The sequence below is a fragment of the Rhinoderma darwinii genome, chromosome 5 (genome assembly GCF_050947455.1).
Source record: "Rhinoderma darwinii isolate aRhiDar2 chromosome 5, aRhiDar2.hap1, whole genome shotgun sequence".
Taxonomy (NCBI): domain Eukaryota; kingdom Metazoa; phylum Chordata; class Amphibia; order Anura; family Rhinodermatidae; genus Rhinoderma; species Rhinoderma darwinii.
The window spans coordinates 164,984,485-165,004,827 of record NC_134691.1 but is presented as its reverse complement, the minus strand read 5'-3'; the positions used below and the strand labels follow the sequence as shown (position 1 = coordinate 165,004,827).

The following is a 20,343-nucleotide window of genomic DNA, read 5'->3' as shown; positions in this document are numbered from 1 at the left end:
ATCAGTGCCGATAATAACATTATTCATTATAAATCTTAACAACAAGCTAGAATTTGTACAGCTGGATTTATTTCTCTACTGGTCTACGAGAACACACACTTTCGATTCAAATAGGTGTTGTTGTTGTTTTTTTTTTACTAAATAAACTTTGCATTGACAACCTAAAATGTAATACAAGGATATAAAGTAAACATGAAATTTTACCATAAATTATAAATTTCTGATAAAAGAAATTCTCTGGAACAGCAAAAGAAATGTCAGCAGAGAGAGCAGTCTTCATGATGAGTTTTGTTCTAAATATTACTCAGGGATGCCCGCCTGTAGGAAACAAACAGGTGCACATATGATTAGGAAAGGAGGGGGGCAGAATTCAATACCCAGAGGCATACAATGAACACCATATTACTATGGGAGGAACAATGTGTCCCATTCAGATCCCTATTAAATGTCTAGGGTTCAATGAACACAAGAAAATGTCTCCAGTGTTTCAAGGCATTTATACAATACGTTAATTCACAACATTATTACTCATATTGACTACACAAATTTACACAACAATAGGTAAAGACATTTTGTTAGATTCCGTCAGGAAATGTGCTACAGAATTTCACAGCATAGTGGTATGACAAAGAACTGAAACAGATGGGAATGGTGGGTACTTTAAGACAACCTGCCCGGCTGCCACCACCTTTCTTCACACATGAGCTTAGCTTAATTCATTGATGGTGAAATAATAAAAAATAAATAAAATAAAAAATATATATATATATATATAATGTTACAAAAAATGTTTATTAAAAAATCAGCAGCACCTTTAATACTATAGGGTGAAAGTCTTTGACAGACACACAACCAGTGTCATAAGTATTGTAGCCAAAAATGGAAATTCAAGGCAGCACTCCAATGTTAGTGAAAAAATAAGGATCCTTTTATTTCACCAAATGCGACGTTTAAGCCCTACTCCATGGGTCCTGAGAAAGGCCCCAATGAAACAAGGACTGCACATCCACAATGTTAATCAATGAACATGAACAGGAGGCTCTTAGTTAACATTTTGATCAAATCGTAAAGGTCCACTTGCCACTTCACGACGACCTCCGATAAGTAGGTCCCTACTCTACTGGTTGCAGCACCGCATGGCGGTGCCCGCCTCCACAACACCACACCCACAGAGAGAGCAACCCAGAAGACTAGAAGCACCCCTGCCACCAGGCCAAGCCACCATGGCTCTGAGCCACGTCCCCCCACAAGTACAGCACCACAGCAACAGACACCACCACACGGAATTACAACAAGTGAAAAGATGGAATGAACTCACCTTTAGATGTGTCCTCAGTGTCTAACAGAGAGCACAAGAGCAGAAACACTTATGAGGTCATTCCTTAATTAAAATCAGCTGGGATAAAAGCGTGGAGTGCTGGTACCAGAAATTGCAAAAAAAGTTAAAGAATCTATAAATAAACTGGTTGGAGAGGAGAATCAAGCACCACACATCCACAATATTAATCAATGAACATGAACAGGAGGTTCTTTGTTAACATTTTGTTCAAATTATATAAGCCCACTTGCCACTTCATGGCGACCTCCGATAAGTAGGTCCCTACTCTATTGGTAGCATCCGCCACCACAATACCGCACCCGCAGAGGGAGCAACCCAGAGGCCCAGAAGCACCCCTGCCACCAGGCCAAGCCACCTTGGCTCTGGGCCACATCCCCCCACAAGTGCAGCAGCACATCAACAGACACCACCACACGGCACTACAATATATATACTATTTGTAAAAAAGTATACGGACACACCTCTTAATCATTGAATGCAGGTGTTTCATTCAGTCCAATTGCCACAGGTGTATAAATCAAGCACCTAGCCATGCATCTGTCTTTACGTAGGGGTCATTCTAAAGAGCCCACTGAATTTGAGCTTGGTACTGTTTTAAGATTCCACCATTGCAACAAGTTAGTTCTTTACATTTCTCCCATCCTAGATATTTCACGATCAACTGTGAGTGCTGTTATTGCAAAGTGGAAGCATTTAGGAACTACAGCAACTGAGCCATGTGGCAGACCACATAAAGTTACAGAGCGGGGTCGCCATGTGCTGAGGCGCATAGTGCACAAAAGTCGCCATGCTGACTCAATAATTGCAGAGTTCCAAACCTCTTCTGGCATCCGCACAAAAAATGTGCACCAGGAGCTTCATGGCATGGGTTTCCATGGTCGAGCAGCTGCATGCAAGCCTTACATCACCAAGCACTATGCCAAACGTTGGATGGAGTGATGTAATGAACGTCGTGATGAATCACGATTCTCTATTTGGCAGTCTGAAGGGTGAATCTGTGTTTGGCAAATGGCAGAAGAATTTTACCTGCCTGACAGCATTATGCCAACTATAAAGTTTGGTGGAGGAGGGAATTTATTATAGGGTTCTTTTTTAGGGCTTGGCCTAGGCCCCTTAGTTTCAGTGAAGGGAAATCTTAAAGAGGCTCTGTCACCAGATTATAAATGCCCTATCTCCTACATAATCTGATCAGCGCTGTAATGTAGATAACAACAGTGGTTTTTATTTTGAAAAACAATAATTTTTTACCAAGTTATAAACAATTTTAGATTTATTCTAATTAGTTTCTTAATAGACAACTGGGTGTGTTTTTACTTTTTACCAACTGGGCGTTGTACAGAGAAGTGTGTGACGCTGACCAATCAGTGACCAATCAGCGTCATACGCTTCTCATTGTTCCAGCCCAGCTTCTTTCACTGCACAATCACACTGTGCTGTGGATCATGCTGGGCTGGAACAATGAGAAGTGTATGACGCTGACCAATCAGAGTCATACACTTCTAATTGTTCCAGCCCATTGTTACAGTGTGATTGTGCAGTGACAGAAGCTGGGCTGGAACAATGAGAAGTCTATGACGCTGATTGGTCACTGATTAGTCAGCGTCATACACTCCTCTGTACAACGCCCAATTGGTAAAAAGTAAAAACACGCCCAGTTGTCTATTAAGAAACTAATTAGCATAAATCTAAAATTGCTCATGACTTGGTCAAAACGGATAGTTTTTCAAAATAAAAACCACTGTTGTTATCTGAATTACAGCGCCGATAAGATTATGTAGGAGATAGGGCACTTATAATCTGGAGACAGAGCCTCTTTAATGTTTCAGCATATCAAGACATTTTGAAAAAATGTGTGCTTCTAACTTTGAACTTTGTGGGAACAGTTTAGGGAAGATGCTTTTCTGTTCCAGCATGACTGTGCCCCAGTGCGCAAAGCAAGATCCATAAAGACATGGTTGGGTAAGTTTGGTGTGGAAGAACTTGACTAGCCCGCAGAGACCTCAACCCCAGTAAACACCTTTGGAATGAACTAGAATGGATATTACGAGCCAGGCCCTCTCGTCTAACATCAGTGTCTGACCTCACAAATGCTCTTCTGAATGGGCAAAAATTCCCACAGGCAAGCTCCAAAATCTTGTAGAAGCCTTCCCAGAAGAGTGAAAGCTGTTTTAGCTGCAAAGTAGGGACCAACTCCATATTAATGCCTATGGATTTAGAATGGGATGTTATTAAAGCTGGTGTAGGTGTCTCAACACTTATGTCCATATAGTGTGTGTGTGTGTGTGTGTGTGTGTGTGTGTGTGTGTGTGTGTGTGTGTTGTTTACTGTGTGTACTGTGTGTATGTATATATATATATATATATATATATATATATTTATTAATTTGTAAGAAGTAGGTTTATTTTTCCCATAATAGTTCAATATATAAAAAGCGTCTCTTTTGAGTTTAAACAGTGCAGAGTTCTTAAATATGAGATTGGAGGAGACGACATTTAATGCAGACACTGTGAACTATGGGCAGACAGGTCAATGTATGAGGAATACTCAGCATGTGGGTGGGAACTAACTAGTTGAACTGGACAAGATGTCACTAAGAGATGGAATCTACAACACAAAGCACTCAATGTCCCACTGCAGTCCCGTGCAAGCAATTGGATTATCCATTTATTCTGGAGAAAGAGCAGCATGTAAGAGGTCACTGTTTAACGCAGTCTATTCAAAGCCAAATTCTGTGTGAAATATGTCACTCCAATACTACTAGAGTTGTGTTGATGGAGCTATAAAGAATTCTAGAAAGAAATTGCATATACAGTATATACTGTGTATAAATAATTTCTATGTAATGTATTTGTATATAACAGAAAACAGTCGAGTATTAGGCTTCACCGTATATCATTATCATTACTTATAGAAACCTGCTTGTATGCATTGAAAATATCTAGGAAAGTTACAAATATACATTGCTTACGCTCTGAGAAAATATTCAGTTTTGATCTGTTTTGTATTATATCTGCTAGACAAGGATGGTATTGATAAGATACAACTAGCATTAACTTGGTCATATGAAAGCCAATTATAAATGAAAACTAATAGCAAATGCAGATTTGGAGGAATGAAACATGGAGAGGGGATGACCACGTTTTCATACAGATGACCCAATTCGATACAGTCATCTTCCAACAGGTCAGAATGCGTCCACAATGACTGACTTTGAAACTTGGCCACACATATTCATATTCCAAAATTGTATGAAAGACACAGCTGCCTCATTGAATTGATAAAAAAAAAAAATATTTAAAATATAAATAAATTATTTTTCTGGTTGGTATTTTGACTGTTCCTAGTGCAGAATTTTAACATACGATAGATTTTATTAATGAATTTATTAAATGGAAGGATGAAGGTCTTGGATAAAAGAAAAACTGTCAAAAATGTGTTCCATGATTCTTTATGATTGCCAAAAGAAGATTTTGAGCATGTGTAATTTTTAGGATAGATAGATAGATAGATAGATAGATAGATAGATAGATAGATAGATAGATAGATAGATAGATAGATAGATAGATAGATAGATAGATAGATAGATAGTAAAAAGTGTAAGTATATGAAGCTAACATAATTATCCATAGACCTTTACTATAAAGGCGTTCCCATTGCGTATATAGTGCTCACATCTTCAGAAGCACTGTACACAGATTGTATTCGCTCCCATCAAATATACATGCAAACACTATACGCATGAATGCACTCCAAAGCGTGAACCTTAATATTACTTTCTGTTGTATGTAGCTTGTGCGGTACAGCTGTGTTGAATTCTTAAGAAGTGGGAAGTAAAGGGAAATTGTATACATTATGACTTTCTTGGAGACATGCAGCTGTTCAGTTGCTACCAATAAATTAAAGTTAAAAAAAGTTGTAAAATGTATTGTCACTAAGTTGCCAAATCATAAATAAACATTGCTATAATTGCTTGTGCGAGCCAGATGGAGAGAGGACAAGAGAGAAAGCAGTGGGAGAAAGAGACTTAAGGGCTTTAAACTGAGCAGCTCAACGTTAATGCTATAAAAGATGTTCTGAGCATTTTGACAGAGTAACTTGAGCGCGATGCCACCTCATTAAGTCCCACAAAACTATGAAAGAGAAAGTTTCCCTGCTCAATAGCGCAGAGTGAGGTCATCAGCTAATCTGACTTCATGGCAACAAAAGACCCTTGACGGATGAGAGCGCTTCCTGCACCGGAGGTCGACATTCCTTTACCTAAACTAGGCTTTCAGACTAAAGAAAGAAAATCTGTTTGTCTGACTTGCCCAATATCATACAATGGCATGTGACTGTCAAACCCCCAATCTCCCATGTGGATCACATAATGATTAACTGACCATTCAAATCTGGGCCGTGTCCCTACATTATCGGTACTGATATGCGTCTCTGAAAACTGCAATTCAAGTGACATTGAATGCCACAGCAAGCGTAAAATAATAATTAAGGTCAGGAATGATACAGATTTGCCAGAAAAATAACCGTTATATATATGCTTTTGTGTCTCAACAAAATATATATTTAGAAGAAGAAAAAAAGTAGCTGTCCTTGGAAATTGCTTGGTAGGTATTCTATACTCGGGAAGCAAATGCTTATATTCAGCAGTTTCAAAAGACTTCTCAGATCATAAATACTGTATTTCCGAGAGCATGCTGTTAACTCCAGCAAATCAATAATACAGTGGAACCCTGTTGTAATCAAAGTAACCAAAGTGAAGTAATCCTCCCCACTAACTACAACCCCCAGTGTGCCAATGTCCAAAGGTACTTTGTTGCATACAAGAAGATAACAGGCCTCTTTGTTCCTAAACATACTGTTCATATTTTATTATCATGCTACCCATGCGAAAGACTCCACATCTTATAGCAAAATATACCATTATTTCTACTGAAGATATCATTTGACTTTATGCTTCTTTTTTCTTTCCTAGGTATCTGCTGTTCGGACCGCCATCAAAGACAAAGGAACTTTTTATCAGTATATTTATTTTACCTCCGCTTGTACTGCACTATTTTTATTAATTAGAAATAGAAAAGGGTCAAAAGAGGATGCGACATTTGAAGAATTATGCCGGACAAGGTGTCTACATTTACTACATGATGTTATTGGACTTGACAAATGGAGCTTTTGGCTTTTCCAGTCAGATAATCAGAGAATTAGATGATACATCCCAGAACAAACAATTTCTGCACAACAGACTGAAGAGAAGCTGGGTATGGAACCAGTTCTTTGTTGTGGAGGAGTACACAGGAACAGATCCTCTTTACGTTGGAAAGGTAAGACACTGAAAATAGCATGAAAAAATGTTCTTCTTCACTTAGACAATAGCCATGTACAGAATTAATTTATGGCTCCTAAATAGGACATGGAATTGGTGTCACCTTGAAATATCTGGAGAGCATTACAACTGCTTTACAGCCAATGAAATTAATACAAATCTTACGTTAACTAGGCAGCTCCTCATTTTAAGGTGCCAAACACATCAAATGTTCTAGTAATTGACAACTCATTACGGTTTTAAAGCTATTCCAGTAGTGAATGATAATAATCCCTAAACGAATCCAGTTTTTTGTCCTTTCACAATTCCATGCACTGCAGCACAACATCAAACACTTTACTTTCTGCGCATAGCCTATATCATAGTTCGTCATCATCTTCCTGGTTTAAATAGATAGAATGATGGGTCTATAGGAGATACTGACACAGATAGTGCACTAGGGATCGGGTGTGTAGGAGAATGTAACCTAGGGTCTTAATTTTAATCACACCCCTATGGGCACTGTAATGTCTCCTGCATCTGTTATCTGTGCTGAATAGAGTGTTAATAGACTTTATACTTTTTTGAATCTATCTAAAGCTACTGCTCAGCTTAAAGTGGTTCCCTGAGTTATTTCAAAAATTAGCCAATGCAGGAGGGATGAAAAAAAAAAAGAGCCATTACTCACCAACAGATCCCTGTCCTTTCAGCGCCGCCGCTCCGTTCCTGTGTATTGACTTAGCTGCAGTGATGACGTGCCCGTATACTCACATGATCACTTCAGCCAAGCACTGGCCTCAGCGATCCTGTGCCATATACCCACTGAGACCAGTGATTGGCTTCAGCGATCATGTGGATATAGAAGGACATCATCGCTGCAGCTATGTCAATACACAGCAACGAGGAGAAACGGAAGCGGTGGCGCTGGAACGATGGGGATCCATGAATTGAGCAACGACTCTTATTTTTAAAATAACTCGGAAAAGCCCTTTAAGTTGACAATATACTAGGGATCTTGGACAGCCGATAAAGCTGATTTAGACCGTTTTCTGATGACTATCGGCACTTTCTGGTGACACAAATGAGGCAGATATTTGACATACCCAACCAAAGGCAGATATATCTGTGTCTACCCTTACCTTTGCTTGATTTTGGTTAAGGACTCTATTTCTTCATGAAACCAATTCAATACAATATGGTGGCATACTAGGAAACCCTTCACAGGCTGCAACTGCCATCACAACCACTGGGTGGCCATACACAGAAACTTATATCATAGACATTTTTTTTTTCAAAGTTGATAATCTCGTGCCACACATATCAAGATACGTTGAGATATGAGGAATGGTATGGAAGGACACATTTGCATTTGTGAAAAAGTTGATTTTTTTCAGGGTTTCCGATGGGTGCAGTCTGTGGAAAGCCGTTTAAGCCAGAACAAAGCAGAGATTGATTAGTGGTTTGTCGTTTTAACTTATGGCATTGTCAAAAATGACAATCTTCACCGACCATCCATGAACGACGAATCATTCAGAAAATAGCCATCAGAAAAGTGGCCAGCTTTAGCCTCATTTATAGCTTCAGCTATGGTAATCGGGAGAGCAAGGACACAGTACGGTCGGAGATAAGGATTTTATGAGATTTAAAAGAAAAAAAAAAGTATCTGCTTTTTCCCAAAATTAGTGCCAATCTAGTCCTTAAGCTGTATCTGGTATCGCATCTCAAAATCATTCTTTTGAACAGGCTGAGCTGCAATGCCAGTCTGTGGAAAAGAGTGGCACTTTTTTCTGGAAAAATAAAGCTGACCCTTTTTTCTATTTTCATACAACCTGTTTAACCATATACATGTACTGTACATGACTACCTACTTAAAGAGGCTCTGTCACCACATTATAAGTGCCCTATCTCCTACATAAGGAGATCGGCGCTATAATGTAGGTGACAGCAGTGCTTTTTATTTAACCTGACTGTAACCTGTCATTTATTGCGTAATCTCGCGGGATTACGCTTTGCTCTGCTGTAGCTACCACAGAAACAGTAACGAAGTGCACAGATTGTGAATAGACATCCCGTGGAATGTCTATTCACTGTCTAAACACTTCAGTATCGATAATGTGTTAGTATAAGACAGCACATAGCGATCTAAAAGGATCCCTATGCGCTGCCTAAATGAATGGAGAGGAGTGCATGACGCTGATTGGTCAATGTCATACACTCCTCTGTACAACGCCCACTTGGTCTAAAGTAAAAATACGCCCTCTTGGGCATTAAGCAACTCATTAGCATAAATCTAAAATCGCTAATAAAGTGGTGAAAACAGATCGTTTTATTAAATAAAAAGCACTGCTGTCACCTACATTATAGCGCGATCTCCTTATGTAGGAGACAGGACACTTATAATGTGGTGACAGAGCCTCTTTAAATGACAAAACATGTACTATATGTACAGCTATCCAATATAGTTCTATGTTTACAGCCTATCTGTAAAAAAGTTGCTGCCAACGTTTAGGCGCATCTTTTGAACATTTATGTAACCAATCCAAAATAATAGACTCAGTGATACTGAACCTATAGCAGTGGAGTTAAGCTAGTCATCCATCAGTGGTTAGGCCTCAAGCACACATCCCTGGCCCTTTATACGGCCGCAAATCACGGGTCAGCAAAATACGGACCGCACGCGGGTGGCTTCTGTGTGCAGTTCATAGCTTTTACAGACCAATGAATACAATGGCCGAGACTGATCCGCAGAAACGGACAGGAATAGGGTCTGTTCTATAATTTGCGGAACAGACACACGGATTTTCAAAAACAACGGACGTGTGCATGGCCTCATAGAAATGAATGGGTCAGCATGCTGTTAAAAAAACGGAAGCACACTGAAGAAAATCACTGAAGTGTACTTGAGGCCTAAGTGAGGCATCTTCTCCTCCTCTGTTCTACCAGTGCCTACTGAAAGGTCGGAGCAGGCATGATGTAAGAACATCGGTAGTGATCAATGTCCTTGGCGCAGTTCACCAATCAATGGATTGAGCTTAACAGTAAGATGGTATAAGGCCAACCAGTGGTGTAACTACCGCGGTAGCAGCCGTAGCGGCCGCTATGGGGCCTGCGGCTTGAGGGGGCCCGTGCAGCCAGCCGACACGCCCCCCATATGCCCGGTGACGCCGCTTACTATGGGGCCCACGCCGCCGAGCCTCCAACAAGTATGGGTCGGGCGACAGAGGCCTTCTCATGCCTGTAGGCGTCGCTAGCACCAGAGGGGGCCCCGATGCTAGCGACAGCCAAATACATGCATTAGCGCTGAATGGCCGGGCATGTTCCGTGCCCGACCATTCAGCGCCTTACAATGACGCTGATTGGCTAGCGACGCGATGACGTCATCCATGCTTGAAAGGCGCTGATGGACGGGGCAAGTCATTCTGCCCCGCCAATCAGCATCGTTGGACGATGCTCGTTCAGCTCCAGCAGACCTGCCACAGCGTGGGAACGGGATCATGTGAGTATGTAAAGTGTTTTCTCATAAAACTGTGAGTGGCATTATATATAGTGGGGGCTCTATCTACAGGGGGGTCATCTATATGTGGGCCACTATATACAGGGGGGTCTATATGTGGGGATGTGGGGCACTAGCTAAAGGGGTGGTCTGCATGTGGGGATGTGGGGCACAATCTACAGTGAGGGTCTATATGTGGGCCATTATTTACAGGGGGGTCTATTTGTGGGCCACTATCTACAGGGGTTCTATATGTGGGTCACTATATACAGGGGTAGCTATATGTGAGACACTATACAGGGATGAGCTATATGTAGAGCACTATCTATAGGGGAGCTATTTTTTTTAGGGCACCTTCTATAGGGGCAGGCTATATGTGGAACACTATATACAGTGGTGGGTTCCCTGTGGGGCACTAGCAACAGGGTGACTATATGTAGGGCACTGTCTACAGGAGTGGGCTATATGTGGGACACTATATACAGGGGGAGCTATATGAGAGACTATCTACAGAGGTGGGCTATACGTGGAGCACTATCTATAGGGGAAGCTATATGTAGGGCAGCACGGTGGCTCAGTGGTTAGCACTATTGCCTTGCAGCTCTGGAGTCCATATGTGGGTACTATCTACAGAGGGTTGGATGTGGGACACTATTTACAGGGGCTTCTATGTAGGTCACTATTCACAGGGGGCTATGGGGGCACTATCTACAGGGGTCTATGGGGGCACTATCTACAGGGGTCTATGGGGGCACTATCTACAGGGGGTTATGGGGGCACTATCTATAGGGGGCACGGTGTGTGTTGTGTGTGTGTGTGTGTGTGTGTGTGTGTGTGTGTGTGTGTGTGTGTGTGTGTGTGTGTGTGTGTGTGTGTGACAGTGTATGGTACTATTATAATCAGGGACACAGTCTATGGCGCTATTATAGTTAGTGTATGGCACTTTATTATATTCAGAGGTGTTGAGAATTTTAACTTCGTTTGTAGGTGCAGAAATGTTTTAAAAGTGAGAAACTGAAGACATCTGAGCACAAAACTGCAGAAATGGGTCATGGCTGGTAGAAATCCAACATAGAGGTCTGGACTGGAGGGAGAAGAAAAGAACTAGAATCTGAGATGTCACCGGTGAGTCACTTAATGTTAATGTTTATTCTGCCTCTAATCAGTATTGTAGTCACTGTATGATCTGCAGCGAGATGATGGTGGTATGATTTGTTTTTTTGTGAAACAGCATCTCCCAGCTAATCCTTACCATTGTTTGGGCCATGCTGGGAGCTGTAGTTTTACACCGTACAAACCTATACGGCTGGGGTTGGACTAAATTGAGCTGTATTTGTTCTGGTGTTGTATATATGTACTGATCTTGGTTCTGATGCTGTATGTAAGTACTGAGCTTTGTTCTGGTGCTGTATATATGTATGAGATTGGTTCTGGTGCTGTATATATACAGTGAAGGAAATAAGTATTTGATCCCTTGCTGATTTTGTAAGTTTGCCCACTGTCAAAGTCATGAACAGTCTAGAATTTTTAGGCTAGGTTAATTTTACCAGTGAGAGATAGATTATATAAAAAAAAAAAAAACTGAAAATCACATAGTCAAAATTATATATATTTATTTGCATTGTGCACAGAGAAATAAGTATTTGATCCCCTACCAACCATTAAGAGTTCAGCCTCCTCCAGAGCAGTTACATGCTCCAAATCAACTTGGTGCCTGCATTAAAGACAGCTGTCTTAAATGGTCACCTGTATAAAAGACTCCTGTCCACAGACTCAATTAATCAGTCTGACTCTAACCTCTACAACATGGGCAAGACCAAAGAGCTTTCTAAGGATGTCAGGGACAAGATCATAGACCTGCACAAGGCTGGAATGGGCTACAAAACCATAAGTAAGACGCTGGGTGACAAGGAGACAACTGTTGGTGCAATAGTAAGAAAATGGAAGACATACAAAATGACTGTCAATCGACATCGATCTGGGGCTCCATGCAAAATCTCACCTCGTGGGGTATCCTTGATCTTGAGGAAGGTGAGAGCTCAGCCGAAAACTACACGGGGGGAACTTGTTAATGATCTCAAGGCAGCTGGAACAACAGTCACCAAGAAAACCATTGGTAACACATTACGCCGTAATGGATTAAAATCCTGCAGTGCCCGCAAGGTCCCCCTGCTCAAGAAGGCACATGTACAGGCCCGTCTGAAGCTTGCAAATGAACATCTGGATGATTCTGAGAGTGATTGGGAGGTGCTGTGGTCAGATGAGACTAAAATTGAGCTCTTTGGCATTAACTCAACTCGCCGTGTTTGGAGGAAGAGAAATGCTGCCTATGACCCAAAGAACACCATCCCCACTGTCAAGCATGAAGGTGGAAACATTATGTTTTGGGGGTGTTTCTCTGCTAAGGGCACAGGACTACTTCACCACATCAATGGGAGAATAGATGGAGCCATGTACCGTCAAATCCTGAGTGACAACCTCCTTCCCTCCACCAGGACATTAAAAATGGCTCGTGGCTGGGTCTTCCAGCACGACAATGACCCGAAACATACAGCCAAGGCAACAAAGGAGTGGCTCAAAAAGAAGCACATTAAGGTCATGGAGTGGCCTAGCCAGTCTCCAAACCTTAATCCCATCGAAAACTTATGGAGGGAGCTGAAGATCCGGGTTGCCAAGCGACAGCCTCGAAATCTTAATGATTTACAGATGATCTGCAAAGAGGAGTGGGCCAAAATTCCATCTAACATGTGTGCAAACCTCATCATCAACTACAAAAAACGTCTGACTGCTGTGCTTGCCAACAAGGGTTTTGCCACCAAGTGATAAGTCTTGTTTGGCAAAGGGATCAAATACTTATTTCTCTGTGCACAATGCAAATAAATATATATAATTTTGACTATGTGATTTTCTGTTTTTTTTTTAATATAATCTATCTCTCACTGGTAAAATTAACCTAGCCTAAAAATTCTAGACTGTTCATGTCTTTGACAGTGGGCAAACTTATAAAATCAGCAAGGGATCAAATACTTATTTCCTTCACTGTATATGTACTGAGCTTTGTTCTCGTGCTGTATTTATGTACTGAGCTTGGTTCTAGTGCTGTATATATGTACTGAGCTTTGTTCTGGATCTATATATATGTCAATGCTTGGTTCTAGTGCTGTATTTATGTACTGAGCTTGGTTCTGGTGCTGTCTATATGTACTTAGCTTGGTTCTAGTGCTTTATTTATGTACTGATCTTGGTTGTGATACTGTATTTATGTACAGAGCTTGGTTGCGATACTGTATATATGTATGAGCTTGGTTCTGGATCTGTAATTATATAGGATATATTTATAATAACAAAATTGCAGGGCAGATGGAATAGTTCTCAATTCATTGTATATTTAATGGGAATCTGTCTAGTAGTTTTAACCCCTTGAACCGCCACCATGTGGTAATACATGACCTGACAATATTTCCAAACATTCCCTTGTATGTTTTTTTCAGATGCAGCAAAATCCTTAAAATCCACTTTTAAAATGACGCACACTATATGCTAATTACTCATTAGAGGGTCATGGGGCGGTGCCGCTATCCTGAAGAGTCACATAGTCCTGCTTCCAAACCCACCTTTCCATGTTTGAGTGACATCTGGCTGATACAACTTTCTCGGATGCACCATTGCCTTGTGGCACCATACACAAGGGGGGGCTGTGTGGCACTATACACAAAGGGGGGCTGTGTGGCACTATACACAAGGTGGAGCTGTGTGGCACCAAACACAAGGGGGAGCTGTGTGGCACTATACACAAGGGGAACTGTGTGGCAATATACACAAGGGGGAGCTGTGTGACACTATATACGGGGAACTGTAGGGCACTATTGACAAGTGGAGGGCTGTTGCTCTATCTACAGGGGGCTTAGTGTGGCACAATCCACAGGGGTCTGTGTGTGGCACTTTCTACTACGGGGGGCTATGCTGCACTTTCTACTAAGGGAGGGTTGTGTGGCACTATATACAAGGGAGAGGGGCTGTGTGGCACTATATACAGTGGGAGCTGTATAGCGCTATATACAGTGGGGGCTTTATGGCGATATCTACAGGGGGCTGCATGGCACTATCTGCAAGGGGGTGGTGGTGGCGCTATCAAGAAATGGGGTGTGACACTGTCTATAGGTGGGGCTATATAGCACTGTCTACAGGGGTTCTATATGGCACATTCTACAGGGGGCACTATTTATAAGGGGGGCTGCTTGTGGTACCCGGGGGGGGGCCCTGTCGAGAGTTTGATATGGGGCCCAGTCTTTCCTAGTTACGCCCCTGAGACCAACTGAAAAGCATTTCTGCCAGATACTAGTTTTAAATCTCATGCAAAGTTTTGTTTTCATGTGTATATATATATATATATATATATATATATATATATACATATATATATTAGTATATACAGTACTTCCACGGTTTAATGGTGCAATTATAGTGTCCTCCACAGAGGCTGCACAATGTGTAAAGGTATACAGCAGTGACTATAGTTCCAGGCAATTTGTATATGACAGTTGCTAATTACTATCATGGTAATTTCCAACTAGTGAAATGTCAGTGTAGTTCCTCTTGTAATAATGAAGATGCTTCCAGCAGAGGAGGATTAATTTGTTAGTTTACTTTGTGAAAGCAGAATTTTTTTTCCTGAGCACATAAATTAATGAAAAAAATTCTGCTTCGTATTTCTTAGTGAGCTGTTTAGAATTGGATCTTAATCATTACAATACGCTAATTAAAACCGTCTCTTAATAAGCCACACAACAATGAAATAAGCATTGTTCTCTGGCAATTTCCAGTGACCACTCAAAGTACCAGAAGAAAGAACTGATATGGGAGTCGTTTACTAGAACAGCCAAAATCACTGCACTTGCTGCTTTGTTCCTGTAACGTCTATGGCCGCAGCCTGTCGTTCTGATTTACCCCTCGACGGCCACGGCCATGGACATGTGAGTTCCCTGCAGTGTCGTCCCCCTGTGAGGCACCGGCACTCACTTCCTGGTATCGAGACTGTCTCCCGGAGGGCATGTGCACCCCCGCGCGTGCACGTTCTTAAAGAGCCTGTGCACGTATAATTGCAGGAAGTCTGCAATTAAGCCCAGCATGCTACTGGACTATAAAAAGGTCTCTGCCCTCTTGTTCTTTGCCTGAGCGTTGTTTGTTACCCAAAGTTTATCTTGCAAATGGTCTCCTAGTGTCTTCCAGTTTCCAAGTGTTCCCTCTTCCTGTATCCTGTATTCTGTATCCCATGCTATCCTGGTCAAGTGTCGTGCTGAGCTGTTGTCATGTTGTGCTGTATTCCACACCTGTTCTGCTACTCCACGCCTAACGTCTACCTGCTGCCTGGTCCCAGCCGAGCCTGCCTTGCTACTGTCCGAGTTGCCACAGGTACCCTTCCTGGACTATAGACTCTGTACTATACCTGTTTGGCCAGCTGCCATCCCGCTACGCGGTACAGCCCAGTGGGTCCACAACCCGCATTGTGACAGTACGCTAAGGCCATGGAACCCGCTGGTCAATTCAAGGGCATGTCACCCTCCCAAGTCTTGCAGGCGGACCTGCAGGATCTCCGAGCAAGACAGGATCAACTTCTTGTGGCAGTGGACTTCATGGCACAGCAGCTAGGGGCGCTAGCTGCTTCCCTTCTTGCTCCTATGCAAGCTCCTCCGATTGACTCTCCTGCTACACCTCCTGGCAGTTCTGGCTCGGATCCTCGGTTCTCGCTGCCATTACCTTCTCGGTTCCATGGAGACGCAAGTACGTGCAGGGGGTTTCTGAACCAATGCCATATCCATTTTTCCATACACACCCGAGCATTCCCATCGGACGGAACCAAGATCGCCTTCATCGTGTCTCTACTTGCCGGCAAGGCCCTGGCATGGGCAAACCCAATCTGGGAACGTCAGGTACCCGATACCCAAGACTTCCAGGGGTTCATGCAATTATTCCGTACTGTTTTCGAGGGGCAAGGATGAGTCTCGTCGGCAGCCACTACTATCTTTAACCTTCGTCAGCAGAACACCTCCGTGGGCGAATACACCATCCAGTTCCGGACCCTGGTAGTAGAACAGTCCTAGAACAATGAGGCCTTGGTAGCATCCTTCTGGCTTGGCCCGAGATTAAGGACGAATTTGCTGCTCGAGATCTACCACCTGCCTTTGATGACCTGATTCTGCTTGCTACTCGGGTGGACATAAGGCTCAGGGAGAGATCTAATGAGGTTCGACAGGAGAGACGGCTTCCTAGACTGTCGCCCAACTTCAAGAAACCCCTCTTGCCGCCTTCTACTGCTTTGCCTGAGGTTCCGATGCAGGTGGATCGGCTAAAATTGTCCGTTCAAGAGAAACAGCGCAGGCGCACCTCTGGACCCTGTTTATATTGCGGCCTTGCTGGCCATGTCGTGCGTCTGTGTCCTCAGAAGCCAAGAAACCCCAATGCCTAGATTTGGTTGGAGAAACAACCCTGGGCGCTACTGCATTTAATCGAGAACTCTCCCCCAAACTGTTCATTCCCGTGACCATCAATGCTGGAGAGAAGCCCCATCCGGTCTCTGCCTACCTGGACTCTGGCTCTGCAGCCAATTTCATCTGCCAAGACCTTGTGGATCTTCTTCAGTTGCCCACTGTCCTGCTGGAAAGGCCATTGATCGTTGCCTCGGTAGATGGACTGCCATTGCCTGACCCAGTTTTGTCTGTGACCAAGCCATTGAGACTTCTAGTGGGAGATCTTCACTCCGAGCTCATCTCCCTGTTTGTCCTGCCTATGGCCGTCAAACCTGTGCTGCTGGGTTTGCCTTGGCTCCGTTTGCACGCCCCAGTCCTGGATTGGAGCTCTGGAGAGGTTCTCCAGTGGGATCTCAAGTGTCTCGACCGCTGTCTAGGTCATATCCATCCACTGCAGTTTCCTCCGCATCAGTCATTGGCAGGGTTGCCTTCTTGTTACTCTATGCTCTCTGATGTCTTCAATAAGAGGGAAGCAGAGACCTTGCCGCCACATCGAGCATATGATTGTCCGATCGACTTGGTTCCTGATTCCTCCCCTCCTCGCAGTAGAGTATACCCTCTCTCTTTGCCTGAGACCAAGTCTATGACTGCCTACATTAAGGAGAATCTGGAGAGGGGCTTCATTCGTAAATCCTCATCCCCGGCCGGAGCTGGGTTTTTCTTTGTCAAGAAGAAAGATGGATCCCTCCGACCCTGCATTTACTACCGAGGCCTCAACCAGATCACGGTGAAGAACAGGTACCCATTGCCTTTGATTTCGGAACTGTTTGTTTGCATACGGGGGTGTTTCTAAACTGGACCTGTGGGGGGCCTACAATTTGATCCGGATTCGTCAAGGTGACGAGTGGAAGACTGCATTTAATACACGTGATGGGCACTATGAATATCTAGTTATGCCCTTCGGCCTGTATAACGCCCCCGCGGTGTTTCAAGAATTTGTCAATTACAATTTTTGTGATCTCCTCTATGTCTGTGTTGTGGTGTATCTCGATGACATTTCGATTTTTTTCCCCAGATCCAGTAACTCATCAGAGTCTTGTCCGCCAGGTGTTGCTTCGTTTAAGGGAGAATCATATTTATGCCAAGCTGGAGAAGTGCGTGTTTAAAAAAAAGTCTCTTCCATTCCTGGGCTATATCATCTCCGATCAGGGTCTCAAGATGGACCCTGAGAAGGTAAAGGCTGTCCTGGAATGACCATGCCCCCAAGGCTTAAGGGCCATGCAACGCTTCCTGGAATTCTCCAACTTCTACCGGCTGTTCATTCCCAACTTCTCGTCTTTGACAGCTCCCATCTCTACCCTCCCTAAAATGGTATGAATGCCAAGGTGTGGACTCCGGATGCAGAAGGCGCATTTGAATCCTTAAAAAAAGCCTTCACGTCAGACTCTATTCTTCACCACCCTGATGTATCCCTACAGTTTTCATGAGATGGATGCCTTCTCTGTTCGTGCTCTGGTGCACTTTTATTCCAGAGAGGTTCGAAAGGCAAGACTGTGGTATGTAGCTACTATTCTAAGCTGTGAGTGCAACTACTCGATTGGGGATCGGGAGTTACAGGCCATCAAGCTGGCTCTGCAGGAGTGGAGACACCTACTGGAAGGCGCAGCCCATCCTATCCTGGTCTTCACGGATCACAAGAACCTGACTTATCTACTGCTGGCTCAGCGATTGAATCCTCGTTAAGCCAGGTTGTCGTTGTTCTTTGCTCGGTTCCGGTTCAAACTCCACTACAGACCTGCCGACAAGAATGTGAGGGCTGATGCTGTAATGGCAGGAAGGAGGTGAAGGGAAAGTGAGCCCTAATCTACCCACCGCCCTGTCCCTGCCTACTTGCAACGACCCGCCCTAGGCGACGAGGTACAACTGGGCGGCGGTCCCTACGCTGGCTAAGTGCACAGGAAGACAAACAGGGAACACGCAAGGGAAGGGGCAGTAGCCACGGAACGCCACGAGGAAACGGGGCGGCGAACGAACAGTCAGGACCAGGACGAAGTGAGTACACCCGAGCGGGCACGGAGACAGAAGCAAGCCAGGGCAAGCAAAGCAGGTCAAGCAGAACTGCAGCAAGGCAGAAGCACGGCAGAAGCAGGCTGGAGCAAGCAGCAGTGGGGCCAGGAATCCAAAAGAATTACAAGCACTGAGGGAGAGCACAGGGCAGGTAATAAAGGGCAGGGGGCGGAGCTAACTCCGAGAGACCAGGCCGCGATAGGCTCTCCCACTCCTGAGCCTGCCACCCTGGTTGGTGGGAGATGGTGTCAGTCGAACAGGTCTGGCCTCAGGTGTGGATTGATTAATCCCAGGAGTATAGCTAGATGAAGTACCTGGCAGATCCCTAACAGATGCCTTGTCTAGGTCATTTGAAACAGAGGACACTGTGGAGTCCCCACAGAATATTATTGATCCTTCCTGCATCTTCTCTGTGAACCCTCTGCAAGTTAGAGACATTCCTCCGGGAAGGACTTTTGTACGTCTGACAGACAGAGGAAGAATCCTTCGCTGGGGTCATAGTTCCAAGCTGGCAGGTCACGCGGGTGCTCATAAGACCCAAGATCTAATCGCCCGTCAGTTCTGGTGGCCCACGCTGCCCAAAGACGTTATGGACTTTGTCTACTCACGCAGCAAATAAAGTTGCCCACTCCAGACCAGCTGGTCTGCTACAACCACTGCCTGTGCCCGTTGCTCCCTGGCAGCATGTTGCAATGGATTTTGTCACGGATCTGCCTCTCTCTGCAGGTTGCAGTGTGATCTGGGTGGTGGTGGATCGATTTTCTAAAATGGCTCTTTTTGTTCCCTTGACTGGTCTGCCTTCTGCTGCGCGATTGGCCGGCCTCTTCATTCAACACATCTTCTGTCTGCACGGCTTGCTTCTGCATATTGTCTCGGATTGAGGGGTCCAGTTCACCTCGAAGTTTTGGAGAGCACTCTGCAGTCTCCTTGGTGTAAAGTTGGACTTCTCTTCGGCCTATCATCCCCAATCCAATGGGCAAGTTGAGAGGGTTTACCAGATTATGGAGAACTATCTGTGTCACTTTGTTTCCAGACGGCATAATGACTGGGTGTAGCTGCTCGCGTGGGCAGAGTTCTCCTATAATAACCACACTAGTGAGTCCACCACCTCCAGTCCATTCTTAATCGTCTACGGCCAACACCCTCGTATACCTCTTCCTGTCTCTACTATGTCCCAGGTGCCTGCAGCTGACTCTACCTTCAGGGACTTTCTGCAAATATGGCAACAGACCCGATCTTCTATTCTGCTGGCGGTGGACCACATGAAGAGAAAAGCAGATACTAGAAGACGGGATCCTTCTCAGTTTCTTCCAGGTACGAAGGTCTGGTTGTCTTCAAAGAATATCTGGCTGATGGTGCCGTCCTGCAAATTTGCTCCCAGGTTCCTTGGACCCTTCGAGATCCTGCTACAGATTGTCTTATAAGCTGCGGCTGCCTCCTAATCTCATCCATGTCTCCTTGCTGAAGCCCGTGGTCCTGAACCTCTACTCCAGTACTCCTAGTTCCGCAGTGGCTCCTGGCGGCTCATCAGGGACATTCGAAGTAAGGGAGATTCTGGCCACCAAGAAGGTGGGAGAAAGGACGTTTTTTTGGGTGGATTGGAGGGGATTCGGTCCAGAAGAAAGGTCTTGGGAGCCAGAGGAGAAAATTGATGCCCCTCATGAGGAAGTTTCTCTCCCGC

The 20,343-nt window shown here is 44.1% G+C and overlaps 1 protein-coding gene across 4 annotated transcripts in view; it reads left to right on the top strand.

Moving 5' to 3' along the window:
* The window catches only part of CDH20 (cadherin 20), a 456,770-nt gene that overhangs the window by 355,016 nt on the left and 81,411 nt on the right, over window positions 1–20,343 (top strand). For all 4 annotated transcript variants that reach the window (XM_075826736.1, XM_075826738.1, XM_075826737.1 and 1 more), the window contains one exon: window positions 6,309–6,654. In XM_075826736.1, the coding sequence (XP_075682851.1) occupies window positions 6,427–6,654 (228 nt within the window). In that variant the 5' untranslated portion in view covers window positions 6,309–6,426. The remainder of the gene's footprint in view (window positions 1–6,308; window positions 6,655–20,343) is intronic.